At 38.1% G+C, this 21,759-nt stretch overlaps 1 protein-coding gene and 1 pseudogene across 1 annotated transcript; both read left to right on the top strand.

Moving 5' to 3' along the window:
• Window positions 1-4,357: 4,357 nt before the first annotated feature.
• Window positions 4,358-4,629, top strand: LOC108519988 (non-histone chromosomal protein HMG-17 pseudogene; annotated as a pseudogene).
• Window positions 4,630-9,236: 4,607 nt separating this feature from the next.
• LOC108519975 (uncharacterized) lies at window positions 9,237-19,963 on the top strand. The gene is made up of 3 exons (XM_017859265.1): window positions 9,237-9,456; window positions 19,337-19,459; window positions 19,563-19,963. The coding sequence occupies exons 1-3, from the start codon at window positions 9,237-9,239 to the stop codon at window positions 19,961-19,963; spliced, it is 744 nt and encodes a 247-aa protein (XP_017714754.1).
• The last annotated feature ends 1,796 nt before the right edge of the window (window positions 19,964-21,759 follow it).

Here is a 21,759-nt window from a genome sequence, read left to right on the forward strand (position 1 = left end):
ATGAGAGATGTCTAAGCATGTTCAATGTTCATGAGACCAACCATAAATAAATGCAGGCTGGAAGTCTCGGAGAGAGTTGAACCTGCTGAAACACCATGGCATTTTACCTTCTCCCATTCTTCTCTGATTGGAATCAGACCCAACCCAGGTTATCAATGACAATCTACCTAATGCTAGAGGCAACTGATTATAGTATTAACAGCAACAATGGGTTTTCCTTTTCTGCCTGGCTTTGTATTGTCACCTTGTTCCATCCTCTAGAGTATCTATTTCAGCCCTTCGGATGCTGGTTTTAGAGTCCTGCCTCTAAAGTGTAATTTCTTAGTTCTATAATGGTGATAAAGGAGGAGGAGGTGGGTCTGGATTTATTTTAGAAGTTCAGGCTCTCATTCTCTTCCAGACACTCTGGTACAGAATGATTTATGGGATTGTCCCCTTTCTAGGGGAAAGATATTCAAGAGAATAGGAAAGCTCTTCAGTATTTGGTCCCTGAGAATTTTACACTAGAGCACATTCACCACTCTTGACTTCAAGCATTCCAATATGTATTTGAAGCCTTATCTTGAAATAGACTGTATCTCATATGGCAGACTCTGCCTCAGGTAATCTCATACCCTGACTTTGTTACTCTCTACAAGGACTTGTCTCTCCCTAAATTTCAGATTTGTTGTTTTTCTTAAATCTTTGATTATCTGAAGTATGAAAGACAATTTGCCAAATTTCTTATTTTCTGTTTATCTGTTATTGCTGATGTTGTTGCTGTAAAATATAAAAAATATATATATTTCTTATCTATGTACTTCTCTAAGCTGAGGAGCAGATATTTTTGGTAAAACCCAGAATAACATAAGCTTCCTCATATTAATTAGCTTCTCAATAGGAAAAATAATTGTAGTACATTTGTTCACTGTAATATTACCCATCATTTATAATGTATAAGTATCTGATACACACAATGACAAGCTAAAACATCTAGGTATTTATGGTGAGTAAAATAAGCCAAACGAATAAGTGTATATACTACATTATTCCATTTCTATAAATTCTGGAAAATGAAAACTAATCTACAATAATTTAATGAAGAACAGTTGTTGCTTGAGGAAATGGTAGAAGAAGGGAAAGGGATAGAAGGAGGAAATCGGGAACAGGAGAAAAAATTGAGGGGAATTCACTTGCCCACTTTCTTGACAATAGTGATAGTTATGTCATGTTTATCAATGTATACTTTAAGGATATGAAGTTTATTTGTCTCTCAATTAAGCTTTTGAAGTTTATTACAAGCAAACAAATAAAAAATTAGACAAAAAGAACTGACAGAAAATGGATAACGTATGTTAAATGCCAATTACCTGAAAATGTATCTGCGTGAACCTTAGTTCTCTCCATAATTTTAGGTGAACGCTAGAGTGTAGCGGAATCACACTGTTCTCATTACAGGCAGTGAGTTCTGCAAACCGCACTAGACATGTCCAGCTCTGTGCTGGAGTTGGTTCAGGGAGCACAGTGATGAGAAGCACAGGCTCAGATACTGGAACTCAGTCATCTCAGACATGAGCACTTAGACACAGATATAGACTCTCTGTGTGTGGGTTTATGTTCACATCCATAAATGGAGAAAACATTGAGTCTCACAGACATAATTTACACACATATTTAAAAATATAATGTAGTATTTGGTGCTAAGTGTTTATCACAGCACAATTTCCTAATAAAAGTGCAAATCTTCCAAATACCATAAGTCACCAAACTCCTGCAGAAGACTCCATCATCTTCTCTCAGCAATGCCTTCTCCTCACGTATCCCACCCTAGAGTTTTTTATGTAGTTGGAAATACGCAAAGGACCCTCCTTCTCTGGTGAAAACCAGCCCTGCCCTCACCCTACAGTTCTGGGATAGGAGCCCCAGCCCTGGAATTCCAAGGTTTTTTTCCACATGGTGATCAGCACTGAACACAGAGAACTCACCATGGAGTTTGTGCTGACCTGGCACTTACTTGTTACTATTTTAAAAGTAGACTCGGGGTGAACTAGAGATTTTGAGTGTGAGTGGATAACAGTTAAGGAAACACTGAAAATAAATGCCAGTTTCTGACCAGGATGTCTCTGTGTTTTTGGGTGTCCAATGTGAGGCACAGTTGGTGGAGCCTGGGGTAGACTTGGTACAGCCTGGAGTGGGGTACCTGAGACTCGACTCTGCAGCCTCTGGATTCACCTTCAGGAGCCACTGGATGCACTGAGTCTACCAGGCTCCAGGGAACAGACTGAAATGGATCTCATGTATTAGCAATGATGGGAGTAGCACACGTTACGCACATTCTGTGAAGTTCTGATTCCCCATCTCCAGAAGCAATGTCAAGAACAAGAACACACTCTATCTGGAAATGAACAGTTTGAGACCTGAGTACACAGCCATGTATTACTGTGCCAGAAACACAGTGAAGGGAAGTCAGGTTGAATCCAGACACAAACCTCTCTGCAGAAACACATGGAGGAAATCGGCTACAGGCGGCGCTCAGCTCCCACTGTCAGATTCAACCCCAGCGGCCGGTGCAGAGAGAGGGTAGGAGCTGGTTTTCTCAGTGTTTGGAACTTCCCTCTCCATCTGACAGTTTCCCAGAGAACCTCACTAATTTAGAGTTCTGTGCCTACCAAACAAATCTCCAAATATACACCTTTTAAAAGGTTGTAATATAAAGGCCTAGTCTCACATGTACAAAAACTACTTCAAGGCATGAGAAGTCCTCAACCATGGTCACCAAGATCAGAGTCCTGAGGAAGCTCAGGGGTGCCTTGTGGGTCTTCTCCAATCAGACTCAGGACAGGAAACTAATTTTAATCCCCTGATTAGAAAAGGCTTTAGGGATTCTGATTCCAGCCAAGAGAGAGGCTGGGCCAGAGGCAGTGTCACGTAGAACCTCACGTTTCCTGGATGCCCCTTCTCTTGATATTAAAATATGCAAAGCCGTATCAGCACTTATCTGGTGCCCCTTTTGCTGTCAATTTTCTTTCTTTTAATTTTTCTCACTTTTTCATTTTCTTTTCTGCTCCCTGAAAAAGAAAGATGTGGTCCATATGGTATAAATTCCAGGGCTCACATTTCTTGGCTGGAGCTCAGGTGGGGCTCAGTCTGTGGCTCCTGCAGCCACATGGGAGAGGATGATGGGACTTTCTTCTTTCCCCAATGCTTGGGACCCTCCACTATGTTTCATGGAGACCCATCTGGAAATTTGAGTGGCCCAGGGGAACTGAAGGGCATAAGCTTGTTTGGTGACAATGAAATGCAGCTGTGGAATTGATTCTGCGTTGTGCGAACCAGAAGAGCTTTTGAATGTTGTCAGAATCAAAACAGAGTCACTTTTGTTAAAACTTTTAGAAATGGGACCGGGAAAAGCCATAGAGGGAGGGTTCTCATACACTTACACTTGGTAACAAGAACTATCACAAATAGAGCCTTAAAAAAGCACAGCCTTGCCCAAAATCCACCACAACTTTAGGAAAAAGTTACTCCCGCAAGATATGTCCTCATAAACTGTGTGTCCAACTTTCCCCATTTGCCACCCTGTTATTAATCCTTGCAGCCCAAGAAAACTGTCTCAAAGCAACTTACTTAACCCTTCTCAGTTTAACTTTAACAGCCTAAGAATTTACACCCTGAAGTAATTGCCTCATTTAGTGTTAATATTAATGCCCTTTTGACAATCTTTGAAGCTGTTTTTGTCTGATGTTTCTTGCAACATAAAAAATGGGAATGGGAAGTTTTTTGTTTTTGTTTTTGTTTTTTTGTTTTTTTGTTTTTTTTTTTAACCACATAAAGGATTTTTAGGAAGATATGATGGAAAGGCAACCTTAATGTATTGTTCAGTGTTTCTGCCTAACACATCGATCTCTTAAAATATTTTGCTGTGTCTTCATGTGATAAAGCAGACACCGACACTGAAGATAAAAGAAAAAATGTGCGTGCCTTCCACATTCCAAATCATAAAGTGGTGCTGGAGGTGTTTCTGATGAAGTGAATCACAGGTCATAAGTGCTAGTGCGAGTAGCTTTGGAAAATGGAGTTTATAGGTTTCTTAAAGATTTGCTAGTTTTAATTTAAGAATATTATTTACTATTTATTTTTAGTTCAAGCTTTCCAGAGGATTCTTGGTGGTAATGGCAATGTAGTATTTAAGAATGACGAATGAACTCACAGCGTTATTTTGTAATATTTTCTGTAGGGTGTACATGTCAGTCACTTGACATAAAAGCTCATGTCGGAGCAGTGTGAAGAAGAAGAGGTGAGAACAACCCCCAGACCGACCAAAGCCCGCGTGCACTGCATCTGCATCCAGCACCTACGTCCCGCCACCGTCGCCATCATGCCCAAGAGAAAGGCTGAAGGGGATGCTAACGGAGATAAAGCCAAGGTGAAGGATGAACCACAGAGAAGATCCGCGAGGTTGTCTGCTAAACCTGCTCCTCCAAAGCCAGAGCCCAAGCCTAAAAAGCCCCTGCAAAGAAGGGAGAGAAGGTACCCAAAGGGAAAAGGGGAAAAGCTGATGCTGGCAAGGAGGGGAATAACCCTGCAGAAAATGGAGATGCCAAAATAGACCAGGCACAGAAAGCTGAAGGTGCTGGAAATGCCAAGTGAAGCGTGTGTATTTTTGATAACTGTGTACTTCTGGTGACTGTACAGTTTGAAATACTATTTTTTATCAAGTTTTATAAAATGCAGAATTTTGTTTTACTTTTTTTTTTTAAGCTATGTTGTTAGCACACAGAACACTTCATTGTTGTTTCTGGGGGAAGGGGCATATGTCACTAATAGAATGGCTCCAAAGCTGGGTTGATGTGGGGAAAACACCTTTCCCTTCTAGTTTTGAGAGACTTCCTCTTGGTTCCCAGGAGGAGGGATTCTCTACTTTGACACACATGGCCACCTTGGCACAAAAGCCTTGTGGTATGGAAAAACAAATTTGTTTTTATGTTCTCTTCTCCCTTTCCATCTTTCAGCATAGACTTAACTCCCTTAAGCCCAGACATCTGTTGGGACCTGACCCCTAGTCAGTGGTTACCAGTGTGTCAGGCAATCTGGACTTTCCAGTGATGCCACTGAGATGGCACCTGTCAAAACAGCATGGTTCCATTTCTAGATTGTGGATCTTCAGATAAATTCTGCCATTTTCATTTCACTTCCTGAAAGTCAGGGTCGGCTTGTGAAAAGTTGTTAAACAACATGCTAAATGTGAAATGTCAACCCTCACTCTAAACTTTCCCTGTTCAGAGCATCAGATGAAGACTTCATTGGGTTTTATAGTGGCTTTCTGATTTTTGGTAGTCCATTGAAGAAGGGAGTTTTAAAGTTGTTGTATACTGTTAACGATTGCTTGCCCATGCCCTGTCTGAAATACCATGATTGTTTATGGAAAATATCTTTAATAAAGCTGGATACAGTTTGGCTTGGAAAAAAAAAAAGAAGCTCACGTCACTGATAGAAAATGAAAATTGAGCCAATTTTAATAACTGCAGTGGAAATAGTTTTTGGCAATGAGTGCTTCAACACAACCACAAAATAAATAGACAAAATACTAAAATACAGCAGGAATCTGATCTCAGTTTCTCTGACTTATATGGACAAGCCTGTTCCATATCCAAATTGTTGTTCAAACTCTAGGAAAAAATACACTTGGATTCTGGAAGCTAAAATCTCTCTCGTTAGATAGTGCTAAAGTACTCGTGAAATGCAGAATTGTGTTCCTGAAGATGACTTCACTGTGATTTTTTTTTTTTTCCTGTTGACAGCTTCCCAATCTGTCTCAGATGTCAAGCCCTGATCTATGGGGTGAATGTGGTTGCACATGACTAGCAGAGACTGATTCTTCATATCTCCAGGTGCCCTGTCTTGGGAGCAGCTACAGAGTCAGCCCTAGACTAGAAGAGCCCACACGGACCTTCTGCATCACTTGTGTCTCTGGTCACTCCATTACAAACAGTGCTTATGACTGGGCCTGAATCTGCCAGCTCAGGAAAGGGCTGGAATGGATGGAGTGCATTGGTAGTGATGGTGGGGGTCCTACCAGCCTGTGGCAAATGGAAGCATCTCTTTTTTATCAGGCTGAATAACATTGTAGTGTTTTCTTATACCCCTTTTACTTCATCCCTTTGTCCATTACCAAACACTTAGGTTGTTTTTATATATTGGCTGCCATAAATAGAGCTGCAATTAACATAAGAGCACAGGTGTCTTTACAAGTTTATGATTTTATTTCCTTTGGCTCTATTCCCAGGAGAGGGTTTGCTGAGTCATATTGTATTTCCATTTTTGATGTATTTATGAGCTGCTATACTGTTTTTCATAATGGTGGGACTAAAATAGTGTAGTCATCACGAAAACCAGTTTTAGTTTTGACATGATCCAAACACAAATAATGTTTGATCCTGGATATCTATAGGAGTTTCTAATAAAATTGGTGAATAAATTAAAAAGCAGTAAGCAAAATCAGCAATTCAGAAATAGTGTACCCAGATGGTTTTTCTCTCAGAAATGAAAGAGAAATAAGCTATTTCTCAGGTGAGATAAACTAAGATGTTTTCTTCACACTTGATGGGTCATACAAGAAATATTCAAGGGAATTCTTGTATAAAAGCCAGCATATGAAAACCATCACCTTGGAAAAAAACACACAAAAATTGTATTTCAATGGCAGAAACAATAAAAAAGAGAAAAGAAACATTATTACTACAAACAACACCAAATCATAAAACCAAACGGAAAGAGAGTAAACAAAGATAGAAGAGTGAGCCCCGCAGACGGCAGGAGAGAGACCCAGGCTTGGCAGAGTGTGGACCAGTGAGGGGAACCACGGCAAGTTGTACATGAGAACACACCCTTCTACGGGGAGCTCTCCTTAAAACCCAAAACTATCCTAAATTTTAAACATATTTACTGACAAATTTTAAAATATAAAGACACCACGATAACAAAAGATAAAGGAAAGGTGGATTTGCATATTAAAATATAAAAAATGTGTATTTCTGAACAAATGATAATACTTATGAGGGGGGACAAGTTTATTCTATCATGGGAAATGATTTAAGAGAAGAACATTCAAAATGCTTATGGCCCTAATGAGGAAGCTTCAATTATGAATATAAATAGAGTTATCTCACTACAAGGTTGATGACTTGAGAAACTTCAAGTTTTGCAAAGAAACAACCTCATCTGGCACAAATTATAAAAACTCAGCCTTTAATATCAAAGCAAATTATTCTAAGAACACGCAGTAAATAAAAATCATTGATTGTTATAATGTGCTCCTATTGACTGAATAGTTATGACCCCCATAAGGCATATGTTGGAATCTCAACTCCAGTGTGATGGTGGTAGAGGTGGGGTCTTCATTCTCCTTTGAATGTTGTTGAGGCACCATCTCCTGAGTGGAATTAGTGCCCTTTAAATAAAATACCCCAGAGAGCTCCCTCTTTCCTTCCATGAGGTGTGGTCATGGTAGGAAGGTGGCCATCTATAAATAAAGAATTGGGACATCACTAGATACGAATCTCTAAGGCATCTTTATCTTGAACTTCCCAGCCTTGAAAATCGGGACATATACATTTATGTTACTTCTGGGCCACCCAGTCCATGGTATTCTCTCACAGCAATTCAGTCTCAGCAAGTGCAGTGAGGACCCAGAATACTTGAGAGAAGAGCATTACCCTCTTCTTTACATCTCAGGATCACAGAATCTTGACCTTGGGCTGAACTGACCAGAAGGTGGTGCTTCCCTCTCCCCCAGATCTCAGTTGACGTCATGGTGTCAAGTCTTTATGGTGGAGACTAAATTCCAGTCTGTGATTTGGTGGATGCCTATCTCCTCCCAGCTTCACTTACAAGACAGAGTTTCTATGCCATGTGTTATAGACCAAAAACAGGTGTACCCCAGTGATTCTCACGCCAGCTCACCTGTGGGGCAGAGGTTCTGGGGAGCTTCCTGGGAGAGGCACAGTGAGATCATAGGAGTCCACTACTCCCACGCAGTTTTCTGTACTTAAAGCAGGAATGTCCCTCTGAGATACTGAACCCTTTCTTCTGCAGCAAGAGAGAGTCTGGTATATTTTTATGGTGATAGAGGCAGGGCATAAAAACAGTGATACAAAGCTCTCTCTAAAGGGTGTGCCTTGATTTGCAGTTGAATGAGAGTATTTTCAACCCTAAACTTCATCTAAAATGTTAGTGGTTTTCATGGTAAGTAATTAATAAAAAGCTGATAACTCCATGAGAGCAATATAGAAAACAATAGTCCACTCATTTTTAACAGAGAGAATAAGAAAAACTGTAATTGAAGAATAACCAGCTAGGCACCATGGCACAGCCTCGAGTTCCATTTACTTGGGAGTTTGAGGTGAGAAGATCACTTGAGCCAAGGATTTCAAGCCTAGCCTGGAAACACAGCTAGACTCCATTTCTTCAAAAAAAAAAAAAAAAAAAAAAAAAAAACATTTTGGGGTCAGGACAAACCTCAAAAACTGCCCCAAAAAGAGGCCAAATTTAATTGCATCAGATTGTTGATCAATTTGTTACAAAACAATGTCTCCATTCCAGAAATGAGCACAGTGTAACATCTAGATGGTATGTTAAGAGACACAAATGGTCAAGTAGAAAAATCAGGTAATTAGGCTGTCAAAGGCAACACTGCCAAATGACAGCGTTTCCATGGAAACTGTGTGTACATCCAGGACTGCATCTGTGAACGATGACATCATACCCTTCACAGTGTCAGTGTCGAGGACAGAGACATCACTCAAACAGACAAGCCAAGGGACTTCAGAAATATATAAGCAGAAATACAGTGTGCAAGTATGTAAAAATGAAATTAGATGATGACTGCTAAATGATTATCGAGACATGATCACATACTATGAAATAATATTTTCCTGAATGATAGGATTACTACCAATCTCTCCCAGGACACTCTCTACTCTGTGCACAGCCCTCCCGTCAGGCCCCACCCTGAGCTTGCCATATAGTAGGAGACATGCAAATAAGAACCCCCTTTTGGCTGATGAAAAGCAGCCCAGCCCTGACCCTGTAGCTCTGGGAGAGGAGACCCAACCTTGGGATTCCCAGCTCTCTCCATTGGTGATCGGCACTGAATACAGGAGACTCACCACGGAGTTTGGGCTGAGCTGGGTTTTCCTTGTTGCTATTTTAAAAGGGGATTCATGGAAAACTAGAGATATTGAGTGTGAGTGGTGGATATGAGTGAGAGAAACAGTGAGTATGTGTGGCAGTTTCTGACCAAACACTCTGTGTTTGCAGGTGTCCAGTGTGAGGTGCAGCTGATGGAGTCTGAGGGAGGCCTGGTCCAGCCTGGCGGGTCCCTGAGACTCTCCTGTGCAGCCTCTGGATTCACCTTCAGTGGTTCTGCTATGCACTGGGTCCGCCAGGCTTCTGGGAAAGGACTGGAGTGGGTTGGACGTATTAGAAGCAAATCTAACAGAATACACTGCGTCGGTGAAAGGCTGATTCACCATCTCAAGAGATGATTCAAAGAACCCGGTGTATCTGCAAATGAACAGCCTGAAAACCGAGGACACGGCCGTGTATTACTGTGCTAGAGACACAGTGAGGGGAGGTCAGTGTGAGCCCAGACGCAAACCTCCCTGCAGGGGCGCGCGGGGCCACCAGGGGGCGCTCGGGACCCACTGAGGACGGGACCGTTCCCAGGAGCAGGTGCCAGGGGGAGGTTTTCTTTCTCCTCAACTGGAGAAGTCAGGTTTGTGTTTTCAGAACTTTGGAGTCTTATGGGTTGTTACATTTTTATACTGTTATTTATATGTATTATCATTTGTATTTAAGTTTTAATAATTTTGAACATTGTATGTAGTGTTTTTTTAAAAAAATATATACTTTCAAGGAATAATTATTCCTAATTATTTGCAGTTATTCTTCCAGAGTTTTATTAACATATCTTGCTATCAACAACTACATAGCTATGGGAACATAAATTTACACCTGTAGACATAGGTCTAAATACCACAAACCTGTGCATAAATGTGTAGTCATTTATATTTAACATTATAATAAAGTAATTTTAAAAATATGTCCTAAACAGTCAAACTTATTGAGAACTAAATATAAATTATTGGAATAATCCATAATTGATTTCAAAAATTTTATATTGATATTAATTAATATCTATTTCTTTACTTAAACACTGTATATTGGTCATTTCAAAATAGCTAAGATAAATTTCAAATGGCCTTGATGCAAAAAATGAAAATATTTTGAGGTGATGAATATGCTAATTAGTTATATTTAATTATTCCATATTGTATTAATATATCACAACATTGATTTGTACCTCATATATATATACAACCATAATTTATCATTTTTCAAAACAATTATTTAATCCATCCTAGGTCATAATCTTTTTTTCCCTGACCATGTCTGATTGGATTGTCCTGAGAAACCCATCCACATGCCTGCCTCATGCAGGCTTCTGAGAGGAGCTCCATGAAGGACAGAAGCAGGCGCCCTGTGTTGAGTCCACACGACCTGAAGCCTCCCTCTCCTTGGATTAGGGCATCTCCTCAGGACCACATGGGTCTTCATTTTGTTAGAAATCCAGGGCACAATTAGAAATTTCAGCAGTAATAGCTGGAAAAACATTGAGACTATATTTAACTTCGTACTTGTGCTCTCAAATACCTTATTTCCCTAAAGGGTGTTCCTAGTTATTATTTTACACATGATATTTGTAATTAATACTAATAAGATAGGTTAAAATATTATCTCAATTATTTAACAACTTTTGATAATAACAAAATACATGTTCCACATCTTTTTGACCAGTTTGTTTTCTCTGTGAAATGCATGTCTATTAAGTTATTATAATTGGATGTCACCCTTATCTTTCTGATTTCTGGGATTTAATACTAGCAGGTATTGTTGAGTATATTTTATTAATTCATATTATATTGTTCACATTTTCAGTATGATTTTATTATTATTTGCATTATTTACTGATTTTTAAACTAGTTCTTATACAATATTTTTAATTTTCCACTTTTATGAGATGTAATTTCTATATAAGGAATAGTGCATAGATCTGCAATGTACCATTAGAGGATTTCTGGCAAATATAAACACACTTGTCTCCAACAGCCAAGGTGGGATGAAGAGGAGGCCCATCCTCCAACACAAGTGGCCTTCTCTGTGCTTCCAGTCAGCTCCCACATTTAGCACAATGTTTTGATTTCTGCCACTGTAGATTCATTGTTCATGTTTGGAGCTTCACATAAATGGACTCAACCATTATAGACCCCTTTTCTGGTAAAGTGCTACTTTTTTATGTTTGACGTTTATTTAGGTTATTTCATATGTAAAATTGAATCTGTATCTTGACATTTATTCACTTAACAGACTGCCTCTGATATAAAATCTCAAAGTTTTGATATATATGGAGAAAGAGAGAGAAACAGAGAGAGACAGCGAGAGAGAAATTTTATACTTGAGTCAGTCCATTTAGCAATAAATGACAATAAGTTGACCCATTTTCCTGTCAATGCACTTTGAATTTGTTTCCGGTTTATTAACATCATAAGCAAAGCTGCTATAAATATTTTTTTCTATTTATCTTTTCTCATTTTTATTGAGAAAATGTGGAAATATACATTTCTTCATCATAAAACTAAGCTTAATTCATTCAGCTTTATGGAACTATAATTGACAATAAAACTGCATATATTTAAGGTGCACCAGTTGATGTTTTGGTATAAACTGTAAAATTTTCACTATGACCAAGGAGACAGCATATCTATTACCTCACAGTTACCATTTTCCTCCTTTAATTTATTATGTATGTGTCCGATGAGAACACCTGAGATCTGTCCCTTTTCCAGAGATCAAGTTTGCAATACAGTGTTGATAACTATAGTCCCATCGCTTTACATTAGACCTCCAGAACCCATCCAACCTGCACAACTGAAACTTTATGCCCTTGACAAGCATCACTCTGCTTCCCCTCCTCCCAGCCCTGGAAACTACTTTCCTACTCTCTGCTTCTAAGAATTTGAATATTTTAGATTCCACATGTAAATGAGATAATGCAGCATTTGTCTTTCTGTGTCTGGCTTATTCCACTCGGTATTATGTCCTCCAGGCCCATCCAAGTTGTTGGAAATGTTATAATTTCATCATTGTTACAGGTCATGTAATATTCCATTGTATGTATATACATTTCCTTTATACACCCATTTGCCTATGGTCATTAACTTTAAAAAATTCTAGACCATTGTGAATAATCTTGTAATAAACATATTTTTTACTTACTGATTTTATTTCCTTTGAATACACAGCCAGAAGTGGGATCACCAGATCACATAATAGTTTTACTTTCAATTTATAAAATAACTTCTACTACCACTCCACTGAATAATTCCCTTTTCAGCAGCCAACTGTCAGCATTTTATCTTTTGTCTTTATGATAATAGTCATGGTAACTAATGTGAGGTGATATCTCATCGTGGTTTTGAGTTGGATTCCCCTGATAAATAGCAATGTGGAGCACCTTTCCATGTCCTGCTGGGTATGCATACGTCTTCCCTTGAATACAATGTCTATGTACAGTTTTGCCATCTTAAAAATCAGGTTATTTTTTGCTATTGTATGGGTTCTTTACACATTTATGTAGATCCATTTGTCAGATACATAGTTCCACATAATATATTTTTCTGTGATTTTGGTATCAAATCCAAATAAATCATTTTCCAGATCAATTCCAGGAAGCTTCTTTTTTCTCTATTTTCTTCTATGAGTTTACAATTTTAGATTTCATATTATATTCAAGCCTTGAGTGTATTTTAGGTGATTTTGTATATGATATGAAATAAAGTCTCATTTTTTTCTGCATATGTATGCCCAGTTTTTACACCAAAATCTGGCAGAGACACAAAAGCGGGAAATTTTAAACCAGTATTCCTGATGATAGACCTAAAAATGTTCAAGAAAATACTAGCAAATTGAATATAGCAGCACATTAAAAAGTTATTACATTATGATCAAGTAGATTTTACTCCTTTCATGCAAGGCTACTTTAACATACACAAATCAATAAAGGTGATGCACCACATAAGCAGAATCTAAAGCAAAAACTATATGATTATCTCAATCGATCCAGAGAAACTTTTGATAGGATTCAACATTCTTCATGATAAAAACCCTCAACAGACTAGACCTCAAAGAAACTTACCTTAAAATAAGAGCCACGTGTGACAAACCCACAGCTAACATCATACTGAATCAACGAAAGCTCAAAATATTCCCCTTCATAACTGGAACAAAACAAGTATACCCACTCTCGCCACTCCTATTCAACATTTTATTGGATGTTCTAGCCACAGAAATCAGACAAGAGAAAGAAATAAAAGGCATCCACAGAAGTAAATTAGAATTCAAAATGTCTCTTTTTGCTGTTGATAGGATCCTATGCATAGAAAGTTCTGTAGACTCTGCCAAAGAATCCTAGAATTGACAAACAACTTTAGTATTGTTTCAGGATACAGAAAAAATATACAAAAATCAGTAGTTTTTTTGTACACCAACGACATCCAGAGAGAAAAATAAATGACACAATCCCACTTACAACATCTACAAAAAAAAAAGAAATACCTAGGAATAAAGCTAACCAAGGAGGTGAAAGATCTTTACAAGAAGAACTACAAAATACTGCAGAGAGAAATCAGAGAGGAAACAAATAAATTGAAAAAAAAATTCCATGTTCATGGTATGAAAGAAATAATATGCAAAAATGGCAATATTATCCTTCAGTTTTTACAGATTCAATGTTATTACTATCAAAATACCGGTTTTATTCTTCAAGAAATATAAGAAAAGTATTCTAAAATTTTTATGTAACCAAAAAAGAACCAAAACAGCCAAAGTAATCCTCAGCCAAAAGAGCAGTGCCAGAGACATCACATTATTTGACTTTAAACTCTACTATAAAGCCACACTAACAAAAACTGTTTGCTACTGGTACGAGAATAAACACATAGACCCATGAAATAGAATAGAAAACTCAGAAATAAAGCTGCACATGTACAACCATCTGTTTTTTGACAACACTGAAAAAAATAAACAGCAATGGGGAAAGGACAACCCAGTCAATAAATGGTGCTGGGATAACCTGCTGGCCATGTGCAGAAGACGGGAACTTGACTCCTAACTATCACCATATGAAAAGGAAAATTAACTCAAAATGGATTATAGCTTTAACTAAGACTTCAAACTACAAAAAACTAGGAAGACAACCTAGGAATACTCTTCTCTGCATTGGCCTTGGCAAAGAATTACTGGCTCTGAGACTTGTCTCTACACTACTACATAAGAGTGTTTTACACATAATTTAACAAAATGTTGACCCCGTGAAATTCTCTACTTTTTCTATCATGTTTTGGTATTATATCTAAAATTTCTGAAGTTTAAAGGGAGCAAGAATTTTTCTCATGTGCCAAAGCTGATGCCATAATCCACAGATGCAGGTTAAACTCCCACTCTTTGAATGAAGAAATATCAACAAAATTTTGTATAGTTATACTCTTTTAGATAAACATTCTTCTTCTCTCATATATTTTATTTATTCATTTATTAATAACAGTATGTTTTTATAAATATGTAATACTTTAGTCAAAATCTAATTCCATGTTATTTATTATATTATTCCAATTTTTCTAGCTCTTTGGAAATTGGCAGCTTCTTCAAGTTGCCTCCTTCATCTTTTTGAAATATCCCATTTTGTGTATGTTTTTTGCCTTTTCAGTTTTAATAATTATGTGGGGTACATTTTTGTTACATAAATATATTTCATAGTGATGAAGTCTGAGTTTTTAAAGTAAGCTCACCAGATATAGTACCTTGGAACCATTAAGTGATTATCGATCTCATTCTCAAGTCTTATGAGCCTCTCATGTCTATTATTTTACTCTCTGTGCCTGTGTGTACCCATTATTTAGCTGCTACTGATAAGTGAGAAAAAGACATATTTGGCTTTCTGTTTATGAGTTGTTAGACTTAAGACAATGACCTCCAGTTCCATCCGTATTGCTGTCAGAGATACAATTTCATGCTTTTTATGATGACATTATTTTTCATCATGTATATACTCCACATTCTCCTTATCCAATTATCCATTACTAGACACTTAGGTTAACTCTATATCTTTGTTATTGTAAATAGTGGTGCAATGAACATGTGAGTGCAGGCATTTTTTGACACGATTTATTTTCTGGGGTACATATCATGGAGTGGGATTGCTGTTTGAATAGATCTATTTTTAGTTGAGAAGCCTTTACAATTTTTTTCCTTTTTAACCTTTTAAATAATTATGTGGGGTACAGTTTTAAATAATTATGTGGGGCACATTAGTGCATAGGCTGCACAAATTTACATTATCAACAATAGTATGTAAATGTGTTTTCTCTGAATTCTCATCCATATCTATAATTTTTTGACTTCATAATAATAGGCACTTTGACTGATGTAAAGCTGTTTTCATTTATCTGATTATTAGTGTTGTTCAGCTTTTTATTTCCATGTGCTTTTTGGCCATTTGAATATCTTCTTCACAAAATGTCTATTGATGTCTTTTGCCCACATTTTAATGGTGTAATTTATTTATTTGTTGTTGTTGCTGAGTTGTTTGCATTCTGGTTAGATTCTAGATGTTAGTTCTTTATTGCATAGTAATAGAATAAATCTAAAAATCAATTGCCAAAAAAAACTGTTGAAACTATAAAAATATGAAGCAATTAACATCACAATTTTGACCAATCATTGGCTCACCAATAAAATTAAGATACTAATTTTTAAAAATACAAAGAAAAATGAAGACACAGCATACCAAACCCCCTGAGATACAGCAAGAGCAACACTAAGAGAGAAGCTTATAGTTGTAAATGTCTACTAAAAAACAGAAAGATTGCAAACTAGCAATCTATTGATTTACTTCAAGGAACTAGATAAATTAGAGCAAACCAACCACAGAGCTAGAAGAAGAAAATAAATAAAGATCATAGCAGAATTGAAAAAGATTGAAACGAAAAAGCAAAACATAAGGAATCAACAAAACAAAATGTGATTATTTTAAAAGATGAACACAATTGATAGAGCACTAACGAGGTCAACCAAAAAAAAAAAGAAGATTCTAGTAAGCACAAGCAGAAACGATAGAGCTGGTATTACAACTGACTCCACAGAAATACCAAAGATTGTCAAAACATACTGAATATCTCTATGGTCACAAGCTAGAAAATCTAGAGGAAATCAGTAAGTTTCTGGAAATATTCAACCTCCCCAAATTGAACCAGGAAGGAAAAGAAATCCTCAATAGACCAATAAGAGTAATAAGCTTGAATCAGAAATTGAAAATCTCCCAACCCCAAAAGCCCAGAACCAGATAAATTCAAGGTCTAATTTTACCAGATGTACCATTCTTACTGGAAATATTCCAAAAGATTAAAGAGAAGAGATTCTTTCCCGGCTTGGGCTAAAAAACTCGTATCACCTGATACCAAAATCAGGCAAGGATACAACTACAAAAACAAAAAGCTACAGGGAAATGTCCCTAACTGAAAACAACAGCACAATAAAAAGATAATACATCCTGACCAACTGGGTTTTATTCCAGGAATGCAAAGCTTGTCTCAAATAGACACATCAATAAATATGATTCAACATATAACACAATTAAAAACAAAAAACATAAGACTGTATCAATGGATGCAAAAAAAGTCATTCAATAAAATGCAACATCCCTTCGTGAAAAATTCCTCAACAAATTTAGCATCAGAGAAACCTACCTCAAAATCATAAAAGCCACATACAAAACCAACAAAATTCTTAAAGAAATCAATAGAACAGGGATCTTCTTCAATTTTGTAAAATCCTCTGAAACCGATTTATTCAATATGCTGGACTTGGAAGTGAATAAATGAATGACTTTAACTGGAAAAAAAGCCACATACAGCAAAACAACATCATACAGAATGAGAAAAGTTGCAAAATATTCCTGAAGAACGTGAACAAGAATGCACACTTTCACCACTCCTATTCGACGTATTACTGAAAGTCCTAGCCAGAATAATCAGAAAAGAAAAAGGAAATGTACGTTTCAAGTTTCACGCTAAGGAATCGAGGAGTGGAGTACCAGAGACTCATTTTTTATCTATGAATAACATCCAAATCCCTGGCATATCCCATGGAACACAGGATTTACAGGTGATTGAGGCTCTTTGTTTTGGGTTAAATGGAATTTGCTAGGTGGAGGGTGTTAAGTAAAAATTACAACATAAGCTGCATGCTTTGTGTCAAATGGTTGTAGTTTTCTTGTCCAGCCTGCTGTTCCTGAGCCACACTGTAGGAAAGTCCTCAGTAAACTCTATGTCGTGTTCACTGATCTGGGTTTATTTCCTTGGCCTGTTGTACATGATGCTAGTTCTATAGGAGTCAATATTGGTCTGGCCTGACACCCAGTGAACCTGGAAAAATGTCAAAAATATCACATGATCACCCAGAGAATGGAATCTGAAAAGAGGAGACCCCTGCAGAAACCCTGTGCAGGCTGTTAATTTCTATGTAGGGCCCAACAGCTGCTATCCATGATGGACGGGGCCCAGTGCGTGAGTATGGGGATCCTACCAAAATACCAAAAGTTCTGGAAGAAGCACTTCAGTACGTGCATCTTGCAAAGTGAAAGTCTGATGCCCAAGCTGTTGCATTTTCAGGTGGTTGGTTCCTCCTGACTCCACTCTGAGCAGCCACTGAGACAGAGCTCACTGTGTAGGCTACAGTGTGTCAGTCATAAGAAGAGCTACTCCTAGAAAAACATGCCAGACCAGTTCAGACTAATCAGAGACCTTTCTGTCCTGCCTGTGGAAGCTGAATGGAGATTTGGGGACCGCGGCTTGTTGAGCAGCACATTTGAAGGATTTCTGACCATACGTGAATTAGTTAGGGCTACGATGACTAAATTGTCATGAGACCCTAAGACCCAGTTCCCATGAAGAGCTCTACGGGGAAGAGGATGAAGATTGGGGTAAGTCCATAGGAGTTCCTGTCCTCTCTACACATCTGCTGGTTACCACCAAGGTAAAAATGGGCCAACTGCACCAGCAGAGACTAACCCCCGAAGACGTTTCCCCACCTGAAATAAGGAAGCACACCACAAAGTGGGATTCCACCACTGCGGAATTGCTGACACTTAGAAATGCACTCAGACAGAAGTAAAGAGAGTTGATCACAGGATGCTTCTTCATCTCTGAGGCATGGGGGAGGAGGGCATTATACTCCCAGAACTCAACATTAGTAAACTGACATCCATCACAAACCATCTGGGCCTGAGGCAGCACCTCGATGGTGTCAGTGATGGAGATTGGACCATCCCCCTCCTTAGCTGGGGTGTTGCAGGCTGCAGGGGACCCTGGTGAAATGAGGGAGATGTCCAGTTGACTTGTGTGTTCTCACATTGCTAGAAAGAAATACCTGAAACTGAGTAATTCATATAGAAAATAGGTTTAATGTACTCATGATTCTGCCGGCTGTACAGGAAGCCTGATGATAAATCTATTCAGCTTCTGGAGAGGCCCCAGGAAATTTACAATGACAGTGAAAGGCAAAAGGGGAGCAGCCACTTTATATGGTGTGAGTAAGAGCAAAGAAAGAGTGAGCGTGGAGCTGCTCCACACTGTTAAACAACCAAAGCTCATGCAAACTCATTTACTATCATAGCAAGGGGATGGTGCTAACCATTAATTATAAATCCACTACCATGATAAAACCACCAGGCCCCACCTCAAAAGTTAGAGAAGCAAAATCACATAAAGTTGTTATGACAGGCAGGACATCCTGAAAACCTCACTAAGCATGTCCCACATCGCCCTGGAGTTGTCTCAGGGGAGCAGTCTCCTCCAGTGTTTAGAGGCACAGACACAGATAATAGGGCTAACCCTGTCCAGTTGTGTGATATTGGACACATTGCACAACTGCTCTGTTCTGTACATAATTTATCTTCTTTAAAGTGTAACACCGACACTTCAATTAATATATTCTGCAAATATGTAAAAGTAAAATAAGATGATGATTGTTAAATGATTATCAAGGCACAGTCACATAATCTGAATTTATACTTTCCTGAGAGATAGGATTAGCGCCCATGTTTTCCAGGACACTCTCATCCGCTCTGGACACTTCCCTCTCCTCAGGCGTCCCATCCCAGAGCTTGCTATATAGTAGGAGACATGCAAATAGGGTCCTTCCTCTGCTGATGAAAACCACCCACCCAGCCCCGACCCTGCAGCTCTGAGAGCAGAGCCCAGCCCCCGAATTCTCAGGTGTTTTCATTTGGTGATCAGCGCCAAACACAGAAGACTCACCAAGGAGTTTGTCCTGAGCTGGGTTTTCCTTGCTGCTATTTTAAAAGGTAATTTATGGAGAACTAGAGATGTTGAGTGTGAGGGGACATGAGTGAGAGAAACAGTGGATTTGTGTGGCAGTTTCTGACCAGGGTGTCTCTGTGTTCGCAGGTGTCCAGTGTGAGGTGCAGCTGGTGGAGTCTGGGGGAGGCTTGGTCCAGCCTGAGGGGTCCCTGAGACTCTCCTGTGCAGCCTCTGGATTCACCTTCAGTAGCTACTACATGCACTGGGTCCGCCAGGCTCCAGGGAAGGGGCTGGAGTGGGTTGGCCTTATTAAAAACAAAGCTAACAGTTACAAGACAGAATACGCCGCGTCTGTGAAAGGCAGATTCACCATCTCAAGGGATGATTCAAAGAACACACTGTACCTGCAAATGAGCAGCCTGAAAACCGAGGACACGGCCGTGTATTACTGTGCTAGAGACACAGTGAGGGGAGGTCAGTGCGAGCCCAGACGCAAACCTCCCTGCAGGGGCGTGTGGGGCCACCAGGGGGCGCTCGGGACCCACTGAGGACAGGACAGGTCCCAGGAGCAGGTGCAGCGGGGGGTTTCCTTTCTCAGCTGTCGGAGGCGGGTTTGTCTTTTCAGGACTCTGGAGCCGTATAAGGTTGTAATATTTTATTATGATTATTTGTCATTTTTTTATTGATATTTGTGTTTTAGCAATTTTTACATTTATATGTAGGGGTATTTTTTTTTGGTAGTTTGCTTTTATATTTTACGAAATACATTTTACATATCTATACACGTATTTTATACATATGTATTAAATATATTTCTATTTTTATATTTTACAGAACATTCCATCTTAGTGGATATAATACTGTCCTATCCTTTCTAAACAGCTCCATAATATGTACCGTAGTTTATCTTACCTCATTGATGAATATTCAGGTGGTTTTCAATTTTCTCCAGGGTATAAAACTAGGGTTACAAAATATATATCTAGAGTATTGTGAATGATAATCTCAAATGACTTTCCAAAGTATTGGTATATGTTCTGAGCAGCAGCGTAAAGGAGCCTATATTTTTGTCAATGTGTGGTAGTATTGGATAGTAAGATGGTATCTCATTGATATCTCAATGTGCATTTCCTTAAATGCTGATGAAATTGAGATTCTTTTCCTATGTATATTCAACATTCACATTGTCTCTGCTGTGAAATGCTTGTTCATGTTTTCTACCCATTTTCTACTGAGCTGTCTTTTTTTATTGAGTTGCAGAACTCTTTATGTAGTCTGAATACTAAGCCTTTGTCAACTATAAGTGTTACAATGTCTTCTATCCATATTTTGGCCAATACCTTATTTCACTTTCTGTCGACATATTATTTGCTTAATACAGGAACCGACTCAAAGGTAAATGTCCTCCCAAGCAGGTAATCTGTAATCTCTATATCTAGAATACCTTTGATGGCTCGAGATACATTTGTGAGGTGTCATGTGAGAGAAAAGATGTGTAGTTCGAGCTAGGCTTATTCCGGAGAGAGATGATGGTTTCCTTGTTCGTTTTGAGGGCTATAGTAAGCTTAATAATGGGGGCTGGATTTTTTAAAACAGAAAGCCAGAATACTGGAGGGTCAGAGGAAGAGAATATTCTCATATTTTCTTCTTTAGAACCCGTGTTATATGTGCCATTTGATACGATTTATGTGTGCCTAATCTATTTAGTTATTCATATGGCAGTATGTCCACTAGATAATCAGTTGTTCCAGAACTAACAAAAGTTCTTCCTTTTCTCTATCAATAAAACACTTCATTCATGGATGAATGAAATGATCACTCATTAGTGTTAAATTTTGATAACACATCAAATGTGTAAAATTTGGGGGTCGATAGTTATTGTTGGCCAGAAGAGTAAATTAGCATAATTTTAGTGGTGAACAATTTGGCAATTTATCAGAATTACAAATGACCCATTTCTACTTCTAGGAATTTAGCCTATAGATCCAATCTCAAGTATGCCCAGAGGCTTATTTACAAAGATACTCAGTGTTGTTTGAGCATTCACTGATGTAGGGGTATTTTTAAAAAATACTTAACTTCAAGAAACAATTATTCCTAATAATTTGCACTTATTCTTCTAAAGTTTTGTTAACATTGATTGATATCAGCAACTACATAGCTATGCGACATGAATTTACACCTGTAAACATATGTGTAAATACATGAAACTATGCATACATATGTAGTCATTTATATCTAACATTATATTTAACATTATAAAATAAATTAAATTAATTGAATTAAATTAAAATAATTAAACTTAACGATGAACTAAATATAAATTAGAGTAATCCATAAATGA

This window comes from Rhinopithecus bieti, unplaced genomic scaffold (genome assembly GCF_001698545.2).
Source record: "Rhinopithecus bieti isolate Rb0 unplaced genomic scaffold, ASM169854v2 scaffold_50706, whole genome shotgun sequence".
Lineage (NCBI taxonomy): Eukaryota > Metazoa > Chordata > Mammalia > Primates > Cercopithecidae > Rhinopithecus > Rhinopithecus bieti.